Source organism: Rattus norvegicus, chromosome 17, assembly GCF_021556685.1.
Source record: "Rattus norvegicus strain SHRSP/BbbUtx chromosome 17, alternate assembly SHRSP_T2T, whole genome shotgun sequence".
NCBI classification, from domain to species: Eukaryota; Metazoa; Chordata; class Mammalia; order Rodentia; family Muridae; genus Rattus; species Rattus norvegicus.
Window position 1 is genome coordinate 70,573,498 of NC_141550.1, and position 23,807 is coordinate 70,597,304.

A 23,807-nucleotide genomic window follows, 5' to 3' on the forward strand; every position below is an offset into this window, starting at 1 on the left:
TAGGATTTCAGTGGAAGGCAAAATTGAGGCTGTGGGTTTACATGATAAAGGCTTGCACATATTTCTTTTTTTTTTTTCCCCTTTTCTTTTTCTTTTTTTTTTTTTTTTTTCGGAGCTGGGGACCGAACCCAGGGCCTTGCGCTTGCTAGGCAAGCGCTCTACCACTGAGCTAAATCCCCAACCCCGCTTGCACATATTTCTAAGTGATTTGCAGAAGTGAAGATGAGGGAAGTGTGTGTGTGTGTGTGTGTGTGTGTGTGTGTGTGTGTGTGTGTGTGTGCGCGCGCGCGCGTGCGTGCGCGCGCACGCACATGCGTGCACACGCACCCATTTACTGTGTAGGCCAGAGGTCTGGTGACTCCCCTAATGTCCCTCCACCTTATTTTTTGACGCAGGGTTTGCTAATGAATCCCCATCTCACTGAAGCGGACAGAGTAGCTAGCTACCAAGTCCCAGTAACCCTCCTGTCTTCACCTGGTCCTCAGCACTACAGGCGCACTGTGGTGCTCGCTCTTTACATGGACGGTAGCGCTCAGAGCTCAGGCCGCCATCTTGTGCAGCACTCTACGGACGGAGCTATTGCCCTGGCTCCGGTTTCATGTGTGCACTTATTCAGTTAAACCGTCCCTTTGTCGCCTTTCTGTAGTGTAGCATGTCTATGTCTGGTAGCTGTCTCCCCAAATTTCAAGACACAGGATGGGAGAATTGGAGAGAACGGTGGCCTCGGAGGGACTTGGCTGAGAGCCCGGTTGCTTTCCACTCTGAGGCTGAAGGCTCCATCCTGCCGCGCACGGCTCTTCTACCTTGTTCCTTCTCTCTTGCTGGACCTTTGACTCCGAGCTAAGATGATGCAAGGGCCTTCAACTGTTACGCCACTGGCAGGATACTCAAGCCAGTTTTCAGTTTCCAAAAACTGCCCCCGTGGAAAGTAAATCGAGCCAGAAGCCTTCCATTGTAACACATGGTTCGCTGCTGCTCTTTAAGTGTACAAAATGCCCCTGGTCTCTCTTAAGGATGTGTGGAGGTTGGCTTGTCGGGGCTGGAGAGATGGCTCAGCAGTTAAGCGCACCAACTGCTCTTCCAGAGGTCCTGAGTTCAATTCCCAGCAACCACATGGTGGCTCACAACCATCTGTAATGGGGTCTGGTGTGTCTGAAGACAGCTATAGTGTGCTCATATACATAAAATAAATAAATAAATCGTTAAAAAAAAAAGGAGGTTGACTTGTCTTAGTTCCTCTTCTAATGAAAAAAATGCCAAGATTTGTTTTATAATAAAGACTTTTTTTATTACATCAATATCTAGGGATAAAATAATTATTCAGCTTCTCCTCAAGTCACAGACCCATTGCTACCTTCGGTGTTAATTTCTTTGAGTTTGGCCCTCAAAACCTGCCATCCGTTTTCCTTAGTGTTTGTCTGGAGTTGCCTAGTATTCTGTGCTTCAGAACACACACTGCCATCCTAGCACCCAGGAGGCTAGGGAGCTGGAAGCTTTAGTCAGCCTCGAGCTAGTCTCAAAAAAGGAAAAGCCACAGAAAGATGATGAGTGATACTCCAAACTAAAAATATCCCAGGCTCTTTTTCCAGTGTGAACCCCACCCTTAGATGAACCCCAATATGCGGGGTTCCCTGGTTTCCAGTTGTTTGTATTCACTGTACTAATCCTTGAAGTATATGTGTCACAGTCACAGCCCACAAGGAAACAGAAGCACATGCAGTTAACCAAGGTTTTGGTGAACCAGCCACACGCTGTCTACTGACAACTGATTCTGTTCCTTCCACAGGCATGAATGCTGCTGTCCGTGCTGTGGTGCGCATGGGAATATACACGGGGGCCAAAGTGTACTTTATATACGAGGTCAGTGCTTCCCATTTGTGTTGTCTCTCACTGGGGAATTTGCCCCACCCACTTGCTCACAGCCCTGAGCTCACCGGTCTCTCTCTCTTACTGCTTCCCTTGGCTGAGCACCAGGAGTGAGAAGGAAACTGAGATAAGACAGCTCAAAAGTCATGCTGGTATCCACTTCCTGGTCTTGATTGCTGGGTCAATGATTATGAGGATGTCAACGTGTGAGCTGATCTCAAAGAATAGGACCAGAAATAGAAAGCCATCCCTTTTGAGCTTTCCATCATGAATGTGAAGCCGACACCACACCCCAGTGCCTGGTCATGTCTTGGCTTCACGGTGAAGAATCTGGGTTAAATGGAACTTTATTGCTGCACAAATAAAAAACGACATCATGAGTTTGTCTGGAAGTGGATACAAGTGGAAATCACCATGTTAAATGCTAGCCTCAGAAAGATGAATACATTTGTTCTCCGGCAGATCTTAGATTTTCAATGTGCCTGTGCGTGTGCGTGTGTGTGTGTGTGTGTGTGTGTGTGTGTGTGTGTGTGTGTGTGTGTGTGATATGACAGCAAGAAGACATCTAAAGGCATAGAACAGGACCAGGAGAGAAGGTGATAAAATACCTATGACACGAGGACAGTAGAAAGATGTTGGGATGGGGGATTAGCATGAAGGGTAAGAGGACAGGAGCGAGAGGAGGGCAATGAATGAGGAGAAACATGTATGAAAATGCCACAATGAAACCATCATCACTGACACAAACTGAAACTCAGTAACAATAACTAACCACACTCAAAAAACTGCTCTTTGTCTCTGGTGCTTCAGGTCCTGGCAGCTTAGGAAATCTATAGCACGAGAACCAGAAGGAACCACCATGTACCGAGCCTCTTTATTTCCAGAACTATAAGGAACACCATTTTATATTTGTAAATTTTGTATTTGTCAAATGGGGCTCAAAATGCAAAAGAATTGTTTTTTAAACAGATCAGTTCAAGGCTTAGGAGATGGCTCTGTGTGGTAAGAACTTGCTACACAAGTTATCTGGATCCAAGTGTCAGCCCCGTTTCAGTTGGGGCCTTTACATTGTTCCTTCTGCTTCTGTTTCAGAGCTCTCCCACCTCCCCTAACACTCACACTCTCCTCTCCTCTCTTCTCCTCTCCTCTCCTCTCCTCTCCTCTCCTCTCCTCTCCCTTTCTCTCTCTCTCTCTCTCTCTCTCTCTCTCTCTCTCTCTCTCTCTCTCTCTCTCTCTCTCTCTCTCTCTGCCTTTCTCTCCTGCCTTGAGCCTTGAGATAAAACTGTGCATTCTGGCCCAAGAGCAGTTCTTAATAAGTAATGTGGCTTTCACCAGCTCTCTGGGGTTGGAGCAGTGCCAGATGAGGTTTCTTGTTAAAATTAGCAGCACTTTCAAATTTACTAGGGACTTAGAGTCTACAGAAGGTTCTCCTAGGAGCCCATGTGATTTTCTTTACACAGGCCACAGCCCTGGTGTCCTCTGCTCTTGGCTACAAGCTGCTGAGCACCTAGAGGAAAGTAGAAAGCTCCACATGAGTCACTGCTTTGATCTTGCTGGGGGCTCAGTAGGTTGTATGAGGGAAGGAAGTCAGATATTTCTGTTACTTCACAGTTAAACCAAATGTTCCCCTAAACAGTTGGCATTCTCCAAGTTACTGTTCAGTCCTTTGTAGGGCCAGAAGGAGCTCAGCCCTATAACAGACCCCCACCCCCACCCCCCCAAGCTTACCTAGTTACTTCTGACTTGTACTGAAGGGTGTTTGCCATCGCTTGAAGACAGTTTTGATAATCTCATTCTTAGAGAGATGATTGTACCTGGCACCCAGAAGGTTACAGTGGAACCCTGCCTAACACCTTTTAAGCCCTCAACCTTGAAGAACCAATGGGCCCCACGTGTCAGTTCTAGCAATGTTGGGAAACCCACTGGTCCATTTAAAAGTCAACTCTGTCTTTGAGTGTTAGTTGGGGAAGAGACCACAAGCTATGTCTGTGTGAGGGTCTAACTTTACTGTCTGGTAAACTCTCAGTGCTCCCTCAGATGCCCCGCATGGGTAGTTCTTATGTCCTGTGTCTGTACTTTGTTCTGTCATATCCCGCCTTATCTGTCTGAGTTCTGGTGATATTTAAATAAACTCCAGACCAGTGTCTACCAGACTCTGCACATTTCACAAATTAAAGACTTGAAAGAAAGAACATCTTGTCAGCCTACAGCGGAAGACATTTGATCTTTCTTTTGAGGTTAACCGGATTTATCCCCTGCACTATTGTTTTCCGAGTTCCTTAGAGAAACAGAACCAACAATGTACGGCTATAAGACAGGGTTTATTAGATTGCCTTACACACTCTTCAAACTGCTCTGATTGAGCTGGGGAAATGAGCAAATGTTCAGTCTAAGACTCTGGAAGCCTCGTTATGGGAGCGAGGGCGATGGCGCTGTGGACTTGGCACATGAGTAAGATTCTTCCCTCGAGTAGCAGTAAGCAGTCCACTGTAGATGTAAAACTTGTGCTTCAATAATTTTAGAACACGAAAAAGAACCCCCACATCTGTTAGCTTTTACCCACTTGTTGACAGCAAAGCCCTGGTGACCTGAAACGAGGCTGAAAACTATCTTGGCTCAACTTACCTGGTGTGAGGGGCTGTACCTTTCTGTACAGAAGCCGACACCTGCAGGGATGGCCTCCCCTGAGCTCCTGGTCACCCAGAGTCACATGTGCGGTCACATCCACACTGCCTTTGAACATCCAAACCTTTAGAGTCCTAGCACAGCTCTTCCAGGGATTAGGTAGGACACTGGATCCACAGCAAGCAGCCCAGACAGTGCCTGGGAAGGAGTGCATTAACCCTTTGATCCTGTGACCTCATTTGACCCAGGGGAGTCATATCTGGGCTGGATATGATGAAGGCAGGGAAGCTTCAGGAGTTCAAAGGCATCCTTGGTTACCTAGTGAGTTCCAGGCCAGCCTCGGATAAGTTCTTGCCTCCAAACCTCAGAAAAAGAATGGGGTGGTGGGGAGGGAGGTAAGGGGAGGAAAGAGAAAAGAAAGGGAAGGAAGAAAACAAAGCCCTTCTGTCTCACCCCCTCACTGGGAGAAAACATGTGGAATAGTTTCGAGCACTACCTCCGAAGGGGCTGGCTGCCGGCTGGTTGCAGGGCAAGAAGACACACTTGCCTTTGACTCCATTGGTTTGCAGCCAGGCACAGACTTGAGGCATGTGACTGAAGTGATGAACTCCCTGACCTGGGACTCATGAGCTGTCCCCAAGATTGAGGCTTCTTTCCTAACCTCACGCAGCACTGTGTGGACGTTGGGATGGGAAAGATCATTCAAGGGTGGGCACTGGAAGTATTGAGCACTGCAGGGCGTGAAGGAGCATTCTGCCTCTACCCAGTCGAGGCCAGAGGCACCTCCTCCCAATAGTTCTAAAGGTCAAGATCGGTCAAGATCGTTTCGAGGTGGCTGTGTTCCCGGGAGGCATAGTCCCTCTCACAAGGGACTACTGTTCTCAATCTATTTGATTTGAATTTAGAAAGGTGCTGGGATTATGTTTTGAAGCATCACTTAGTGATTCATCCCAACACGTTGTTTCATGTATGTTAGCATTTCTTCTAGGCTCTGCCCTACAGTTACATGGCGACAGCCAGGAATGCCTGACTCACTATAAAAGAGGATGCTTGCCCCCTCTTGCTCTCTTGCTGTCTTATCCTCTTCCCCCGGCTCCCCCAATGCCCCTGCTCTCCCCATTCTCCTGCCCCCTCTCTCTCCATGTGATCATGGTCAGCCTTTACTCATCTACACACTCTTTCTGCCTTTCTCTGTCTCTACTACCCTCTCGACTTCCCTCCCCATGTCCTAAATAAACTCTATTCCGTACTACACCTGTAGTGTGGCTGGTACCTCAGAGGGACCCGCTGAGGCACCCCCTTCCACCACACCATACCTCGCCCTACCAAACATATCCCTGGCCTTCCTTTTCTTTTTTTTATAAAAGACAACAATGAATGCTCTAGTTTCTGTTTGCCTAGAACTGCCAAGGTTGCCAGAAGATTGGAACAGTTAAACAGATTAGTTAGTATTAATGAAACAATGAGTTCTTCTCCTGGTTCCCTCACCACCCCACCACCCCTGCCACCCACCTCACTCCCCCACCCCCCCTTTCTCTGTTCCTCTCCTTCCCTCTCCTGTTTCTCTCTCTATGCTTATCCTCATGCTCCTCCCCACCACCACCACCCCTTCTTCTCTTCTTCTGAAAGTGCGTGAAAAATGTATGATGAACCTGAAAAGTCTGGTATTTCCCGCAAAGGCCTGGCACCTGCTTGGCTGAGCTGCCCCATCTGGCTGCTGTTTTGCAGGCCCATGGATCTGGGTCAGGCGTACGTGTGGTGCGTGTGGAGTCTTGGGCTCCATTCCAGGAGAGATGGGATGGGTTGGTGGGTTAACCCAGTTTTTCTTATGCAGTGAGCTGGTTGTTTATTACTTTCTCTCCCCACCCCCCACCCCGTTTGGTTGCTCTTAAGTTTCTTGTTTTTTTTGTTTTATGGCTTAATAGCCCACAGAAGGCCATGGCAGCAGTGGTAAGACAAGACCAATACATTCAGGAAAGACCATGTCCAGAGCAGGCTGCCTGGGTCTAACCCAGGATAGGAAAAATGAAACTAACCTATCTGAAGAAGACAGACGGGACTCTCATTGCTTTTAGTTTATTGTGTGGGTTTCATGTCCTATTGTGGAAGGTTTTTTGCAGATTTTCAAAGAAGCATTCTTAGAGACTTTACAAAAAAGGTAACCTAAGTGGCTTGTATCATTACATGAAAGACAGCAGTTTGATATTGTGTATTAGCAGTCATTTATAGTTACTCTCCAAGCTCAACTCATTGCCCACCCCAAAACCAAGTCCCGTTAATCTTATTGCTATCCTAAATTTTAATCCCAAATTCTGACACTGCCATGCCTCACAGACTGACCAAAATGGAACCAACGTCATCTTCCCTGTGGCTCCAGTGGCCTGAGGGTCTCTGCTTGTCCTTGTCTCTCAGTTGACGTGTCTATTTCTGGTTTCTACCAGCCGGGCTTTTCATCTTGAATGTAAACAATTAGCCTGCCACTTCAGCTTCTCTGGTTTCAGGCCCTGAGCACCACCCCTGCCTAGTTAATATCCTGACGAATGCTGGGGAGTGTGGTGCAGGTGGGAGAGTGCTCTCTTAGCCTGCTTGCTGCTTCGCCTTTGATCCCCGACAGTGTAAACTTGGAAGCTCGCTGGAGGTGCAGGCAGGAAGAACAGGAATTTTAAGGGCAACCTCTAAGTTTGAGCCTAATCGGTGCTGCATGAGACTGTCCCCAAGTGAGTAAATAAAACAGAAAGATGAACGTCAAAGAAATAAAGGGAAAGAAGAATCCCTAACTTGTGGATTGGCACCATTTTTTCCCCTTCCTAATGCAGATTCCTCCCCAGCCCTCACTTTGCTGGAGCTCTCATTCTCCTGTAAAACGAGCTCCCAACTCCTGGCCTTTCAAGTAAGGAATGCTAAGCTTATGACAGAAAAATCCACAAAACCCCGTTCTAGCCTCTGCTCTTTTTATTCAGAAGTGTACTCGCCCTGTCAGCCTGGGTAAGATGGTGGACCCACACCTGGAGAAATGAGCACAGAGGTGACTTTGGGCTGCAATCTGGATGATTCTCGTGCTCTTGACATGCACGGACAAAGCCAGTGGGTAGGATTCCTTGAATTGAAAACACATCACCGTGTCCGGGCTGACTTTTGAAAGCATCTCTTGGTTCATTGCTGTCCTCAAATGCCACTCCCGTTCTCGTGCTGGCTTCCACTGCCCCTGTCAGTGCTTCGACCTTGAAGCACTGTTACCCACAACTCATTCAAGCATGCCTCTGGGATTTTTAACTTAACTATTTGTACATTGGAACATCCTTAATACCTAAGCTACTTAACCTCTACATCTGCCTAAAACTAATAGCAGTGGTGCTTGAGGGTGGAGCTGTATTGCAGCCCCATATGCTGTCTCCTGAGAGGCTGTTCAGCTGCACACACCCTGTCAGGTCCAGCCCTTGCACTAACATGCATGACTCTTAGCTACACTGGCTAACTTTCACTGATTTACAAAAGGCCAATTCATATAATTAATGTCTGCCCTTTCCACTGGAACACTGGCTAGGATGTGTCTGGAGTGTTGCTAATAGCCTCAGGGGCAAGCGATATTTCCTTTCCTTTCCTTTCCTTTCCTTTCCTTTCCTTTCCTTTCCTTTCCTTTCCTTTCCTTTCCTTTCCTTTCCTTTCTTCTCCTCTCCTCTCCTCTCCTCTCCCTTCCTCCCCTCCCCTCCCCTCCTTTCCCCTCCCCTCCCTTCCCCTCCCCTCCTCATTCATTCATTCATTCATTCATTCATTCATTCATCCATTCCTTGAATGCTTAAACTATGCTAGCTCTTATACTAACTTCATACGCCCCATGCCATTTCTGACCTCATACCTGACTGATAGGCCTACGGCCATCAGTGCTGGTTTTGCTTTCAGACCGTCCAGACACACTTAACATTGTCAAATTGGACTCTCTCCCTGATTTGGCCATCTGCACTGTCACTCTCAGTGAAGCTGAGTGAGTTCCCATTGAGGATGTTGGTGTCCGGATCAGCCGTGTAGATTTGACTGTGATCATGGTAGAAGGCTGGTTCACCTCCTTCCTGTTGTGGCTTTTAGGTTCACAGCTTTCCTGCAATTGAAATTGTTTGCTTTGGCTTAAGGAAATCTAATAATGCCAAAGGCCGAAATAAATGAAGTTAGTGTGTTAGTGGTTTGCTCAAGCTCCAAGTACAGGACCATACAATGTCATGCCATGCTCTAATCTATTTTAGAACTGACCCAGCTTTACCAAGGACTGACTCTATGGCTTCTTTCCTTATAGGAATTTTCCATGAAGTAATTAAGCCACTGAGTACATTTTTTTTTTTTAAATGGGTGGCTGTGAAGTATTTTACTTTAGTTCAGTGCCCTTGGGAGAGAGGTGATCAGAGCCCTCCAGGTTGAGAAGGGAACACTGTCTACTTAGGTTCTGCATGGGTAAAACCAAGCCAAGATCCAGAACTTGAAAAACCAATGGTAACCCATGTGGTGATTTATGCACGTAATTGCGTCAGGAAGCTGAAGCAGGAGGATTCCCATGAATCCAAGTCTAGCTTGGCCCTGACAAGTCTGGGGTGCAGAGTGAGATCTTGTCTTGGAAATTAAAGGGGGTGAGGCTAGAAAGCTGGCCCAGTGTTTGCTTGACTTCACGGTTTTGGATAACCAATTTGGGAAGACTAGGTCTTAAAAACCTCACTATTTCTTAGTAGCTTATAGTTCTTTGTGTAGAGTTGAGGTCTTATTAGTTTCTCTTTTATGTTAGCATGTCTATTGAAATATATATTTAGGAGTATGTACTCTTATGTATATATATATATATATATATAATTGTGTCTATATGTGTATATATGTGTATTATATATATTATATATATATGCCCACACACACATGCTATGAATTAGAGAGAGCAGTAGGAAGGAAGGGTTGTAGAGAGGTCAGGAAAAAGGAAAATGATGAAAGGTCCAATTTAATATGAGATGGTAATCTTCCATATGGTCTTTTAATTTTTAAAAAATAAAAAAGAGAGATCACTTTGAAAACCCTCTGTGAGTGAGTCTTACTTTGTTTCTAGTGGAGTCAGCACATGACTCGGCAGAGTAGTCACAAGGACCCTTAAGTACTAGCAGAATCAGTGGGGAGCCACGGATGCCCAACCTGGTGCTGTTCAGAATACTTCAGAGCCTGTGGCCTACATTTTCCTGGGAGTGAACTGCCTGACAGGAGAACTTCTGCTGGAGGATGGCTGTGATAGAACCAGCCCAGGTCCCATAGCCTCTGAATAGGTATTAACAAAGCTGGTAGTAATCTTTCTTCTGAATGTGAACTTTAAAAGGCTCAGAGGTTTGCTTTCCTAGGTGAGTCATAAAACTGGCTTTGAAGGTAAGAGTATAAAATGGAATTTTAGAAAATGTTTTGGCTACATTAAGTGTTTAGCCTTCTGCCTCAATAGGAAAAAAAAGGATCTCACTTTCTGCATGAGAATGAAAAGGGTAAAATTAGTTCTCTCAATTTGTTAATCTCTTCCTTTTAGTCAAAGGCAGCTTAAAGCTGCAGGTGGCAGCTCTCTCTCTCTCTCTCTGATATGATGTGAGCACAATGACTTTGCAGTAAAAACCCGAGTCATTTCCTAGCAAGCTCCCATGGGTGCAGTGGGGTGGAAGCTTTAAAGGCAATAGTAACGAAGCCATTCTTTTCTCATTTCTTTTTTGAATTTTCCTTTGACTTTATTCCTTTGCCGAACATATCTAGGCTATCTATATCTTGTTTTCTAAGTAGCACAACCCTTTGTAAAAAAAAAATAAGTAAATCAATTTTTAGAGTATCGAGTCTGTATTTTGGGCTGGTTATGTGTATAGAATGGTTGGTAGAATACTTGCCTGGCACACAGGAAGTCTTGGTTTTAATCCCTAGCACCAAATAAAGCGGGGTGTGCGGGTGCAGTGCACACCTGTAACTCTACTGCATGGGAGGTAGTTTAAGGTCATCTTCAGCTTCACAGTAAATTCAGGCCTAGTCTGGGGTGCGTGAGCACCAACAAACAGAGCCCAACATTTAAGTTAAAAGAGTAAGAGGAAAGGGAACATATGTGTAGCATAGTTAAGTGGTCAAACGGTCTGTGATGGCCTAGTGGGGAACAGTTCTGCGAGTGTGGATGCTACAGGACATTGATGCCAGGAAAGGGGTACCTGCTCTAGACCCGAAACAATTTCTGGTTGCTTTGGAACCTCCCGCTGGTCCTCTTCTCCAAAGTGCACGTTGGGACCACATTCTCTTACCACTGAGTGCAGACCTTATCTCACTCAATGAGCCTTTGTGTGCGAGCTTGGCAGGTCTTCGTGTTACATTGTATCCCAGCCCTTCAGTGAGTGTAACTCTGTGTCCTGCTTTTCTGGGAGAGCTCCTGAGTTGTGATGCTACCCTAGCTGCAGCCTTCACTGTTTTCTCTCCGGCTCAGCAGCCTGAGAGTTTGGATGAAGATACTCCACCCTAGAAGATACTCCACCCTAGAAGATACTCCACCCTAGAAGATACGCCACCCTAGGCAGGATCTGTTTCATCACAGTGGGAAGTAGGACCTGACACATGGACCCAGAGTGCACTGAGACTTCTAACTGTTCATTCCCTTATCTTCCTATGTTCATTATAGAAATGAACTTAGAGGTTTTTGATTTTGATTGATTGATTGGTTGATTGATTACTATAGTTAAATACTTTTATCCAGTGCTTACGTTGCACTGTCTTTTAACAGTTTAAAAACTAGGTTCATTGTCACTTGTGTTTCTGTTATATAATTCGTGGGTTTGTTGACCAGTTAAAAAGCCCAGACTCTTTTTAAATAGATGTTTATTTTTTCTCATCCAGGGTTACCAAGGCATGGTGGATGGAGGCTCCAATATTGTGGAAGCCAAGTGGGAGTGTGTCTCCAGCATTCTACAAGTGGTAGGTGCCTTGCTGTTCTTTGTTTCTCTATTTTAAAGTCTCTGCTTCTGTTTAAAACACTGGATGCTTGAGTAAGTTCTAACACGTGTTCCCATCCCTGGTAGCTAATGATAAACTGTAATTAGTTTATTGTTTTAAGATGGTTATAAGGCCAGGGAACACTCACTTCTTATCCTGTTCCTTATTTTCCTTGTCTCTGGGACAAATATCTGACTGAAGGAAGCCAAAGGAGGGTTACATTGGCTCGTGGTTCAGTAGGTAGAGTCCTTCAAGTCAGGAGAGCAAGGTGGCTTGAGAGACTGTGCAGTCCAGGCCACGGTGGCTTGTGGTCAAGCTTGTGACAAAGAGAGACTGTTGAGTGGCTTCTCCGTGCCCTGGCAGATCAGAAGCAGAGGACTGGGGCCAGAAGTTGAGATGGTTGTCACCTTCAAGGGCCAACCCCAGCAAACCACTTGGAATTCACCTAGTCTCAAAGCAGCTACAGTTTTCTTTCTTTCTGTCTTTCTTCCTTTCCTTCTTTCTTTCTTTTTTTTTTTTTTTTAAAGATTTTTATTTATTTTAAGCTATGTGAGTACATTTCAGACACATCAGAAGAGGGCATCGGATCCCATTACAGATGGTTGTGAGCCACCATGTGGTTGCTGGGAATTAAACAATGGACCTCTAGAAGAGCAGTCAGTGCTCTTAATTGCTGAGCCATCTCCCCAGCCCCAGCTACAGTTTTCTTAAATAGCACCACTGCTTGAGGACCAAGGCTTCAAAGTCAGCTGCCTGTGGGGTACACTTTGCATTCAATCTACAATATGTGCCATTTAATTATATTTTTACTTTATGTGTGTATGTTGAGTGCCTATGTAAGCATACGTGTATGCCTATGCATGGAAGTCTAGAAGATGATGTTGGGTCCCTCGGGGCTGCAGTTACAACCATTTGTGCAATGCATGGCTTGGTATTTGGTAGCTAGAATCTGAGGATCTGGTCCCCATGATTATAGAGCAAGCAGTCTTCACCACTGAGTCATCTTTCAGGCCCTTTTATTAAGTCTTAAAAATATCAACCGGACCTTAACTCAGGAAGCGTCTTTGCAGTACAAGCTTGGGTGCCTCTGCAAGCCTCAGTTACTGTTCACTGTGGTACTTGTGGCAGACTCTTTCCTCCAGAGCAGAAGAGTGCAAAGGTTAATTCGGTTTGCTGGTACTGTGTGCTCATCGGTCAATCTCTGTGCCCACTGGGTTTTTACATATCCTTGGCACAGAGTAAAACACAGCCTGGGAAATATTCTGCCTGGCAGCCCCTGGGGCTGTGGATTTAACTGGGACACTTCAGCCCTGTTCTCGCTTGAAGCAGACACAGCTAATTTCTGTGTTGTGCACAAGGAAGAGGTAATTGTCACTGGAGGCAAAAAAAAAAAAAAAAAAAAAAAAAAAAACAAACAGTTGCTTGCTTTGAATTTTAAAGAAATCTGGGGGTTGGGGATTTAGCTCAGTGGTAGAGCGCTTGCCTAGGAAGTGCAAAGCCCTGTGTTCGGTCCCCAGCTCCGAAAAAAAGAACAAAAAAAAAAAAAAAAAAAAAAAAGAAATCTGTCCAGGGAAACTTCTGCCTCTAATATCCCTAGAACCTTAATGAAGGTTCCTAATTAGTTGAGAAGTAAAGAGAAGTTGTAGAAAGGAAAGAAGAGCCTTTAAAACCTAAGATTAATCTTTGACTTATCCTGAGTACTTTTCAATATAAGTAAAATTGCAAATTCGCTCTGAAGGTGCTAAAGGCATGTGTGTTCCTTAACAAATATCAAAGACTCAGACACTGCACCTGGGAATTTCTTAGTTTTGCTGCGTGCCTAGAGAGTGGAGGACATTTTGGCACATCATAGTTAGGCGGAGTAATGCTCTCAAGACAAGCGCATTATCAACACAGAACATCCCCATTCTGCTGTTGTGATTGAGATAGGAAAACAGGAAACACTGTTGTGGTTAAAAGATTGTGTGTGTGTGTGTGTGTGTGTGTGTGTGTGTGTGTAAATCTGTGAATGGCATCTGTAAGTTGCTTGCTCATAGTTTCATTCCCTGGCTTTGGCCGCCATATCTGTTCAGCCCTGGTGACCCCATGGTTCCCTTTGACTTCCGGTTGTAACAAGTAGTCTGTCCTTCTGACTGATCTTCATCAGAAGGTTCAGAGGACAGGCTCAGCTCTGCTCTGGACTTGGCATGTGCCACCCCTGGCCTGCCTCTGTGATGTCCGAATAAGCAGTTTCCCATCACACTTAGCATCGGCAATGTTAACCCAGGATTGGTATAGGTGGTGAATTGATTCCAGCTCTATTAGTAATTTCTAACTAAAGTTTCACTCAACAACCTGGCAGTAATTTTCAGGTAAAATTGTAAATTTCTATGGCTGTATAAATGAGCTATAAACATACAAATAAATTCTAGCATGCAAGAAGGATAATGGGTTTTTAGTTGAGCCATCTGCATTGAAACTCTGCCTGCAGCATGGTTCAGCCTGGAAACCTCACTAGTCAAAAGCAGTTGTCTAAGGGGTGGACTCAACTTTTCTAAATTGATTCATTGTTTTTTTTTTAAAGAAACCTTATTGTTCTAAAATCATAACTTTTGGGGAAGGGGTGGGAAGCTTTTGGGGAAGCGGTGGCAGTTTTACTGAGAGAGGCACAGGTGAACTCTCACTCTTGGGTATCGTCCTGACCCTTCATGGGGACAACCATATTGGGGCTACACTTTAAGTGAAGCCACTGAAACTACCCACCTTTCAGATTCCTGTGGTTCAATGATCTGACTCATAAGAGAGCGAGGTCATCATCAGGAGGCAGGACCAGTTTGCTCTACAGGTCATGGCTGATGCCCAGTGGAGTGCCAGTTCATCGCTTTGACCCCAAGAAGCTGGGAGGCTGCAGTGACCCCATAGACACTTGACTCTGTCTGTTCAGTGGAAAGCTAACATTCACCTTCCACGAGCTTCAGGCTAGTGTTAGTGTGTTCCTTTAGGGACTTCCACTAAAAGTAGGAAACTCAGACTTTGAAGTAGACTGATGGCCGAGATGAAAATGAAGAAACCCTTTGGAAAGTCCTGCAAGTCTCGTGGATCACTGCCCGTGCCGATCCGTCTGATTTACTGCCTGCATGCTATGTCCTTTCCAGGGTGGGACCATCATCGGCAGTGCGCGTTGCCAAGCCTTCCGCAGCCGTGAAGGGCGTCTGAAAGCCGCCTGTAACCTGGTACGCTTGGGCATAACCAACCTGTGCGTGATCGGTGGGGACGGAAGTCTCACGGGAGCCAACCTCTTCCGGAAGGAGTGGAGCGGTCTTCTGGAAGAGCTGGCTAAGAATGGTATGTTTCTCTTTCCGTTTCCCAAGTTAGTGCTTTTCTCTGAGAAGCCTGCTTCAGATTTCCCTGTCGGTGTTTTTTGTTTTTTTGTTTTTAAAAGTGTGGGAATAGTAAGTACACTGCGTATTCTTTAAGGGGGAGAGAGGGAAACTGATGTGAACATATATACTTTTTTAAAGATATATTTATTTATTTTATATATAAGTACAATGTAGCTATCTTCCAACACACCAGAAGAAGGCATCAGATCTTATTATAAATGGTTGCGAGCCACCATGTGGTTGCTTGGAATTGAACTCAGGACCTCTGGAAGAGCAGTCAGTGCTCTTAACCACTGAGCCATCTCTCCAGCCTGAACATACCGACTTCGGAGCCATCTTTCTTATTTTTGTTTTTGAGATGTGGTCTCACTACATAGACCAGACTGGCATTTGAACTTATAGATCTCCCTGCACCTGCCCCTGCCAGCCTGGGTTCAAAGGGTGTACCACCACACAAATGAAGTCTCAGCTTCGTTTTTAGCCATAGGCAAATTGTGGCTGTCATTTTGCCCCTTGTGATTTGGCACTGCAGAGTTTAAATCTGTATCCCAGATAAGAACAGCAATGACAGTAAGCCCTATTGTGTGCTAGGTACTACGCGCCCCTTTTCCTAGGGAGGTCCGTGGACTCTCATGACAGTAATCATATACACCCCTATCAAAGAGATAAGGGTCATAAGGGAAGCCAAGCAGCTGTAACCATTGTCTGTGTGCACACTGGCCCTTGGACGCCAGCATCCACATTTCCAGCCATCACGTATTTCTGTTGATACACAGATGTCTAGGGATGTCTCTAAATCTCTATGTTACAAGAGTTCAATTTAAAGATGCTGATCTGCTCTCCCCCTCCTCTCTCTTAATTTTAAATTTCTTTTGATATTATTTAGGATGTCTGAGGACTCTATAAAGTTCTTATTATTGTAATCCCAATTGCATATCAAATGTAATCAGCAAGAGTCTGTTGCTCAAACAGCAATTTCATGAAAATCGGAAATGAGATAAAGTGTATGTCCTCAAGTTTCATTTTAAGCAAACTTCAAAAGTCTATTCAGGAAATGGAGCCGAGAAGCCTCACTCCATCTGTTTGTTCTAATACCCCATCTAACACCAGCCCATTGGTGACCATGAGTAAAGACTTAGAAGAAACACGCCCCCACCCACACACTACTCTAATTTCATCTATGTAGAACCACCTGACCAGGTATGTTTATCCTGACAGCTAACAGCATACTTACTAACTAGTTTCCTGAGTGGGCATCCTTAAGACATCTCTAGGAAGGTGATCAGAAGTTTCTGTGGTACTTAATTCAGAAATTAATAAGTGTCCTCATTATTGTCCACAGCCATTGCTATGAAGAATGTTTAAGTTTGTATCCTAAGTTGCAACATTTGGATCTTTATAATCTAATGTTCTTGCTAACTTGTCCAGTGCCAATTTCTGTCCTGTCTAGTTCTTTCTGTCTTCACATAGCTTGCCTTTCCTTCAGTATGCTGATTTCAGGCTGTGAAGAGTTCTGGGGAAATTAATAAAAAAAACAGAACTCGGGGTACTTGACTTCTATACCCTGGCCACTGTCTTTCACGTCTGGTGGAGCACCAGGAGACTATGGTAGCTCTTGCTGGATCTGAGGTGAGTTTCTTATCTCTAACACAGGTGAGATCGATTCGGACACAGTGAAGAAGCACGCCTACCTCAACGTGGTGGGCATGGTGGGCTCCATTGACAATGACTTCTGTGGCACAGACATGACCATCGGTACAGATTCAGCTCTGCACCGAATTATTGAAGTTGTTGATGCCATCATGACCACTGCCCAGAGGTAAAAGGACTTAGGGAAACCAACCAGCGGGCTATTACTTCTGGTTCTGAAAGTGTTCAGCAGATCCCATATTTATATGATTCTAAATGTGCTTATTGGGAGAAAAACTAGAAAACACAAGGAAACAATAATTATCCAAAGCCCCCCCCCCCCCCAAGGCCATCTTGTTTCAGAATGAGAGAGAGAGAGAGAGAGACTCTCTTAGTGAGTGGCACACTTGTTAGTGGAGCAAGACATCCTCATCACCGCTGAGATTCCAAGGTACCGATGAGCCCGATTTTGAGTAGAACATTTAACAGTTTATCTGCAGTGATCTAGGCTTACAAGGAGGCATGACTGACTAGCAGCTTTCTAGAGAACCACGGAATTCCCATAAATCTTTCCCTGAAAATCAAGCTAAATAGTAAGCCAGACAGGCGCCTTTCATTGTGTGAGGGGATGGCTCGAAGCTTGGAGCATCCGGAACAAGTGTTATTGAGGGAGGCTGGCCCCTTTTGTGTGTCACGTCTGGTTCTTAGCTGCCTCTGCCCATTGTACTCTGTGACGCTGGGAAAATCACATCACCTCTTCTGGACTGGAAGGACCGCTCAGAGGAATTGGATCTTTCAACAGCAAGGACAGGCAGCCATTGTGTGCTGGTGGAGCTGATTTGTAGCATTCATGATCTTGGGCTTACTTGGATATAACCAGCTTGGGGCTTTGTTTTCCCCTCTGTAGATGAGATTGGCCGTTTTTAGACTCCCAACTTCATGGCCTCTCAAGTTCTCAGATCTCGGCTATGATCCCAGCTAACCCATAGCTTTCAGAAGTATCCAACTTAGTTCAGAGTAGATGCTTGTTAGAAAAAAGCATAGGAAGCCATCTTAAAAGTATTGCGTGGTCTTCGGAAATGATGAATCGCAACTTGAAGCAATACCGAGGATGTGGTTTAGCTGTATAGTGCTTGCCTCGCACGCAGGAAGCCCAGGCTCAATTTCCAGCACCCCATAAGCTGGAGGTGGTAGCGTATGCGTGTAGTCCTAGCAACTTGGATGCAGAGGCAGAAGGATCGGAAGTTCAAGGTCACTTACGCTTGGCCACACAGTTCAAGGTCAGCTGAGGGGCATATGAGAGCATGTTTCAAAAAGCACCCCCCCCTGCCTCCCCCCTCAAAATGCAGTCACTATTGAAGCCCCATTACTCTTTAGGTCTGAAGCACTTGCACTGAGTAGAGTTTGCTTTTTGTAGAAAACGAGTCAGCTTTTGACAGCTTGGTGTCAGCCAGACAGCTGAGGAGCAAGCTTTCTTCTCTAAGTACGCTTTTTCTGCTGTGAATGCTAACACGTGTCCTTTACCCCCTTCCTAGCCACCAGAGAACCTTCGTCCTGGAGGTGATGGGGAGACACTGTGGGTAGGTATCTGCCAACACCATCCTGGTAGGAATGAACCTTAGCGGCGTCTACATGAGTGCTCTGCACCACTCATTGCAACAGGGGGCAGTCTTAGAAACAGGGGGCAGTCTCAAAGGAACCAGAACCCCCAGGGGATATCAAGGGGCATAGCTGCCCAAGGTTGTCTGTGAGCATAAGTGGTACACTAACTAGCCTTGCAAGCAGGCTCCTTCCTCCCAGTGTATTAATTATTTTTTGTCCCCACAGTTACTTGGCCTTGGTGAGCGCCTTGGCTTGCGGTGCCGACTGGGTGTTCCTTCCAGAGTCTCCGCCAGAGGAAGGTTGGGAGGAAGAAATGTGCCTCAAACTCTCCGAGGTACCTGGGACTCTGGGCTATGCTGCTAGAGTAAGGATGCACGAGGTCTTTTGGGGTGGCCAAGCTGGATGGCTCCTTTAAATACTCAAAAACTTGCTTGTAAAAAAACAAAACAAAACAAAAACCAAATGAGGTCAAGCCCGTTGCCAAGGATCTGCTTGCATAGGCTGACGTTGTCATGGAGAAACAACTGGCACCACTGATGCCTCCCATCCAAAGCAGTAGTTCTGCTTCTAAGTGGCTTGAGTGTCACAAGATGAGATCATGGTGGCTACCCAACATCAGGATCACAGAGGAAACTCTCGGGTGCTATTCGAGTCATCACTGAACTCAGACAGGCATGTGTCGACCTCTCCTTTTAAATCTTATCTCCCCTACCATCCAAATAAGGGGTGAGGTATTGTGACATTCCTTTCTACATTGTGTGGGGAGTTTAGGCTCTTCTGTGCTCTAATTATTTTGATCCATGCTCCTCCCTTTTTTGGTCAGGAGTTTGTTGTATGTTGTCTTTGACAGCCTAGTTGCTTTTTAGGGTGGGGCCGATATTCCCCTATGAAGTCGGAAGACAATGTGGATTGGCTTCTTTAAGACTGTGCTTAGCTATCAGGACTACCGATCTTCATATGTAGGTGACTTTTCTCTCCCTTATTTTTGAAGGGATCTTTATAACTGAGCTACAAGAAAGTTATGTAACCATTATATCACAGACCAATTTTATTTAGAGCCAGCGAGCCCCGAAGCAGTGTGTAGAAGCGGCTGCGTGTGTGTGGGTAATAAAATGTTGCTTTTGAGTCAGTCTTAAAGGAGGAAAAGCATCCAAGTCATGAGTCAAATAGGTTTTGCCAAAACAGAAACCTATGTGAACGGTTAAAGCTATGTCATAGTGAGAAAAACCGAGCTTCTTTTGGAGGCCTGATGTCTTAACTAATAAGCTAGTGCTACTGGTGGATGATCAAAACGACCCTCCCTCTGGGAGGGAGTTTCCTTTGCTTTGGTCCTGACCTGTGGGACATTAGCAATATCCTCAGGTGTCTAATTAAGACAGATTGTCCACACCTGGTCCCTTGAGCTGTAGTATTCCCATTTCCTGGAGCTTGAGTATGACCCAGGGGACTAGATTACCACCACACAGGACGTCACCTCTGTGGTCTCATCACTTCTGTGGTCTCATCTTCCTTAGACGTCAAGTCTAATGCTCTCATGTCTTCTCCTTCCTGACTTGCCTGCAGCCTGATTGCACAGTGACACTGTCACAGGCCACACATCCATGGAGAGTGATTCAGGGATAAGGATAACTGTTGGGCTTGGCTGACAGGAAGTGCACAGTCAGTTTGTTCAAAACGGTCGTTCAATGTCTAGATACTCATTTTAGATTAAAGGCTACTTCTTCATGTAATTTATCTAAAGAACCTCCTTAGAGTCTAGACCGTGTACACTGTGCTTTCTGGTATGACAAAACCAGGATCTATACCTTCCCATCCCCCAGGTTTTGGCTGAATTAGAGCCGAACATTTTGCTCTCTTTGTATCTGTCTTTTTACTTTTTCCTGGCCACCAATACAATGCTGTAAGAAGTTTCCCCCAATATTTTGAAGGGTTAACTAGCTTACGGAAAAAATATCTCTTGCAAGGGTACAGAATTCATTGGCTTAGACATTGGCTGTACTGCTATGAGAATGACTTTGACCACAGAATGTCACCTTTTTATGTCCTCTCTTACATGGGAAAATTAGTGATTTTATGAAGGTCAGTGGGTCAATTAATTCAGTCTAGACCCTGAACTTGGAGGCACTCAGTAAGTGGTAGGGCCATTGTATCTCTCTTCCTTCTTAAATGCCCTGAGAATTCCATTGTTTGTATGCATAAATGTATTTGTACACATGCAAAGGAATCATAGTTTGTTTCTCTGTTGGTGTAATAAAACACTGGACCAAAATGATCTTGGGAGAGAAGGGTTTATTTTAGCTTGTAGTCCGTCATCTTGAGAACATAGGACAGAAGCCCAAGGCAGGAACCATTGAGGGATGCTGCTTACTTACTTCCTTATGCCAACCTACCTGCACAGGGGTGTCACTGCCCACAGTGGGCACAGCCGTCCCACCTCAAGTAGCAATCAAGAAAATGCCTTGGGGTGTTGTTCTTTAGGCACTGTCTACCCTTTTTCTTCTTTGGAGACACTGTCTTAATTGGGAACCACCTCCTGTCGACTATCCCAGCTTTAGTGCGACAAGCTTGTCCATCATGCCCCTCCGTCCTTCTTTAAAAGCATAGTTCTGGAAATTCAGGTTCTTGTGTTTGAAAGGGCAAGTACTTTACAAGCAACCAAAGCTGTTTCCCTAGGCCACAGATTCCACTGTCTTTTAACCACTTCGGGATCGTTTGCACCATGGCTATGGCACACCTATTTAGCTGTCCCATCTCTGTGGCCTGTTGTCTTTCTAGTACTCTCTCAAGGAACGTTAAGGCAATCTACCCAGTACTTCTCATGCCTTTACGCTTGTAAGAAAGTGTTTGTTATTCTTCAAATTCTTCATTCTTCACATTGTACACATTTTTCAAAGTGTGGCGCTTTTCATAGCTGTCATAGACAAGAACAAATCTTTGTGACCCTGATTATCTGTGTGCCTCTGATCCATGTCAGCATTCTACTTCTTGCCCCCCCTTCAGGCATAGCCAGGGCCCCACACACATGACACTGGCTGTCTTAGGGATTTCTATTGCTGCGAAGAGATCTCATATCATGGCAACCCATACAAAGAAAAAATTTAGTTGGGGCTGGCTTACAGTTTCAGAAGTTTAGCCCATTAACATCATGGCGAGAAAACATGGCAGAGAAGAAGCTGAGAGTTCTACATCTTGATCCCCAGGCAGCAGAAGAGACTGTACCACACTGGACGTAGCATGAGCCTATGTTAGACCTCAGAGCCCACCCCTACAGCAAGGCCACACCTCATAATAGCGCCACTCCCTAGGGGCCCAGAATTCAAACACATTAGTTTATGGGGGCCATTATTATTCAGGCCATCACACCGACCTTTTTCTAAGGGACCATAGTTTGTTTGTGATTTTTATAGAAAGAAAATCCACTGAGCTAACCTACAGCATGATATAGTGGCCAGGCACTCTTAGACGCGTCATATCCTTGAGTGACTGCTTGAGTTTATATAAGGCAGTGTGTGCCAGGGTCTAAGCACATGGCACAGGGCACCAGAATGGGACCTGGCAAATAGAGGTAACTGTGTTCATCTCAGACCCTTCGCATGGGCAGTATGTCTGTTAGATTTCTGTCACTGCGGTAAACCTCTGAACTAAGGCCAAGGAAACCTTTATTTTAGCTCCTGATCTTGGAGGTCTTGGCTCATGGTTGGTTGAACCCTCAATGACACCATGAGTCATGACAGGGCTTACAAGGCAGAGGAGGATTATTTACCTCATGGTGGCCAGAAAGAAAAAAAAAAAAAAAACCATGGGGGAATGAAGAGTGGGGATGGGGTCATAATATCCACTCCCAAAGGACCCTTTGCCAGGTAACTTGTCTTCTCTCTCTAGGCTCCACCTCATATCCTCACCCAGTGGTTCTATAGACTGGGGAAAAAAATCCCTCAATGCATGGGTCTTTTTTGTATCCTTTCTCAATTTCTTATCCATTACGTACCTATCTGCTACCCAGGCGTGTATGCAGTATTACCACATGTGATGGGGGTGAGTTGTTGACCTCATGTGAGTGAGTCTAGGGAAGTCCATGCAGAGACTGGAAAGAGCTCTAGCATAAAGGGAACAGAAAACATGCTTCGGGGTAGGCTAAACTGGGAGAGTCCAGCCTCGGTTTGCCTGCTGTTGTGGGGCTCACTATAATCAACATGTCTACACACCATACTTTAACCCAGGCTAACTGGAGCCAAATTCTTGTGTACGCTTGTAATGTCACCTCGTCTACAACCCCCCTCAGATCTTGCAAAGGCATCTTTCACCTACCTTTGGGGTTACTGAGAAATATTCCCAAGTTAGGCAATGATTTCTACCTGGAAAGAGGCCATCTCCACTTAGGCCACATTTCCCCGGAATTGTTGTCATTAGAAACCTACTAAAAGTTTTAGGAGTCTTGATTTTCTGTCTCCTTAGAACCGTGCCCGAAAGAAAAGGCTGAATATCATCATTGTGTCTGAAGGAGCAATCGACACCCAAAATAAGCCAATCACCTCTGAGAAAATCAAGGAGGTAAGCCTAGATGGGCATAGGAGTTGTCAGTCAGTTGTCAGGATTAGATTTAGAATATGGACTCAACTTTCAAAGCACTGGAGATGTGAAACTTAAGAACATCTGGACGGGCAGCGTTTCTTCTTATGCCTCACCTTCAATGGTCATTTACAACTGTCACTAACCATAGACGTGAGACAGTTGGGTAGATAATGATGTTCTTGTGTTAGAAAGGACCATCTGTTAGGCAAGCTTTGCACAGAAGGTAAGGAATCTTGACTACTTGGCACAGACAGCATATTCTGAGAGCCTCTCTGTTTGGAACAATAGACAAGGCCATGCCCAATAAGCATCAATTGATGACATTCTCACCAATAAAACTGCCTACTTGGCTATGAGTCACAGCCTCCTCACGGCCCCTGAGGTAGGGCAGGGTCTGGCAGGCTAATTTCCTGCTACTCTTTCCAACCTGTGCTTACCAGTCTCTACAGGACTTTGCCTTGTTCACCAGGATCGCAGAAGGACTAAGGAGGCCACAAAGCAACAGCTAGGCTACGTGGTTCCAGCCCTGAGTCAGGGCCCGCAGGCATTACTAATCTGGTTTTACAAGGTTTATTTTTTAACTTTCATTATTTTTTTTTCTTCCTGCTAAGGAGCCTGTGCCAGCCTCGAATTGGCCATCCTCTTGTTAGAATTAAAGGTGCAACCACCATGCGATGCCTTGCTCCTTGTCTTTGGCAGTGCCAAGGACTAGAAACCCAAGATCTCAAGTGCCTGGCAAGTGCTTTACCATCGAGGCACACCCATAGCCCTACAAGCTGATTTCTTTACCATTGTTAAGTTACAGTTATTTAATGAGCCAAGCTCATTTTGTAATGACTCCAGTACCAGATCTGCACCTTAGCATTAAATCATCAACTGGGGCTGGTGAAAAAGATATTAAACAGCATATACTGACATCTATTTAGAAGAGCAGGGCAGAGGTTGTCTTTCTCAGTAACATAAAATTAAGATGAACTCCAGCAACATGAAATGCGCACGGATGGATATAGGTAGCCTTATTATATATGCAGGGGATCTGTTAGTCCCAAGGAGATTCATAGACTCTGTAGATCGCCAGCCAGTATTGCTGGTGGCATGGGGCTGGATTTTCTGGGTTCTTCCCTTCCCAGCAGAGTTGTACATCATGAAGGGAGATAATCATAACATAAATAATACTTTAAAAACAAC

At 45.3% G+C, this 23,807-nt stretch overlaps 1 protein-coding gene across 3 annotated transcripts in view; it reads left to right on the forward strand.

Moving 5' to 3' along the window:
• Pfkp (phosphofructokinase, platelet) overlaps positions 1-23,807 on the forward strand; it is a 64,296-nt gene that overhangs the window by 13,027 nt on the left and 27,462 nt on the right. For all 3 annotated transcript variants that reach the window (XR_015640960.1, NM_206847.2, XM_087591423.1), the window contains 7 exon segments: positions 1,787-1,860; positions 11,359-11,436; positions 14,589-14,778; positions 16,470-16,635; positions 17,981-18,025; positions 18,273-18,381; positions 22,503-22,598. Coding sequence is in view for 2 of the 3 variants with exons in the window: in NM_206847.2 (NP_996729.1) it covers positions 1,787-1,860; positions 11,359-11,436; positions 14,589-14,778; positions 16,470-16,635; positions 17,981-18,025; positions 18,273-18,381; positions 22,503-22,598 (758 nt within the window). In the remaining variant the exon portion in view is untranslated.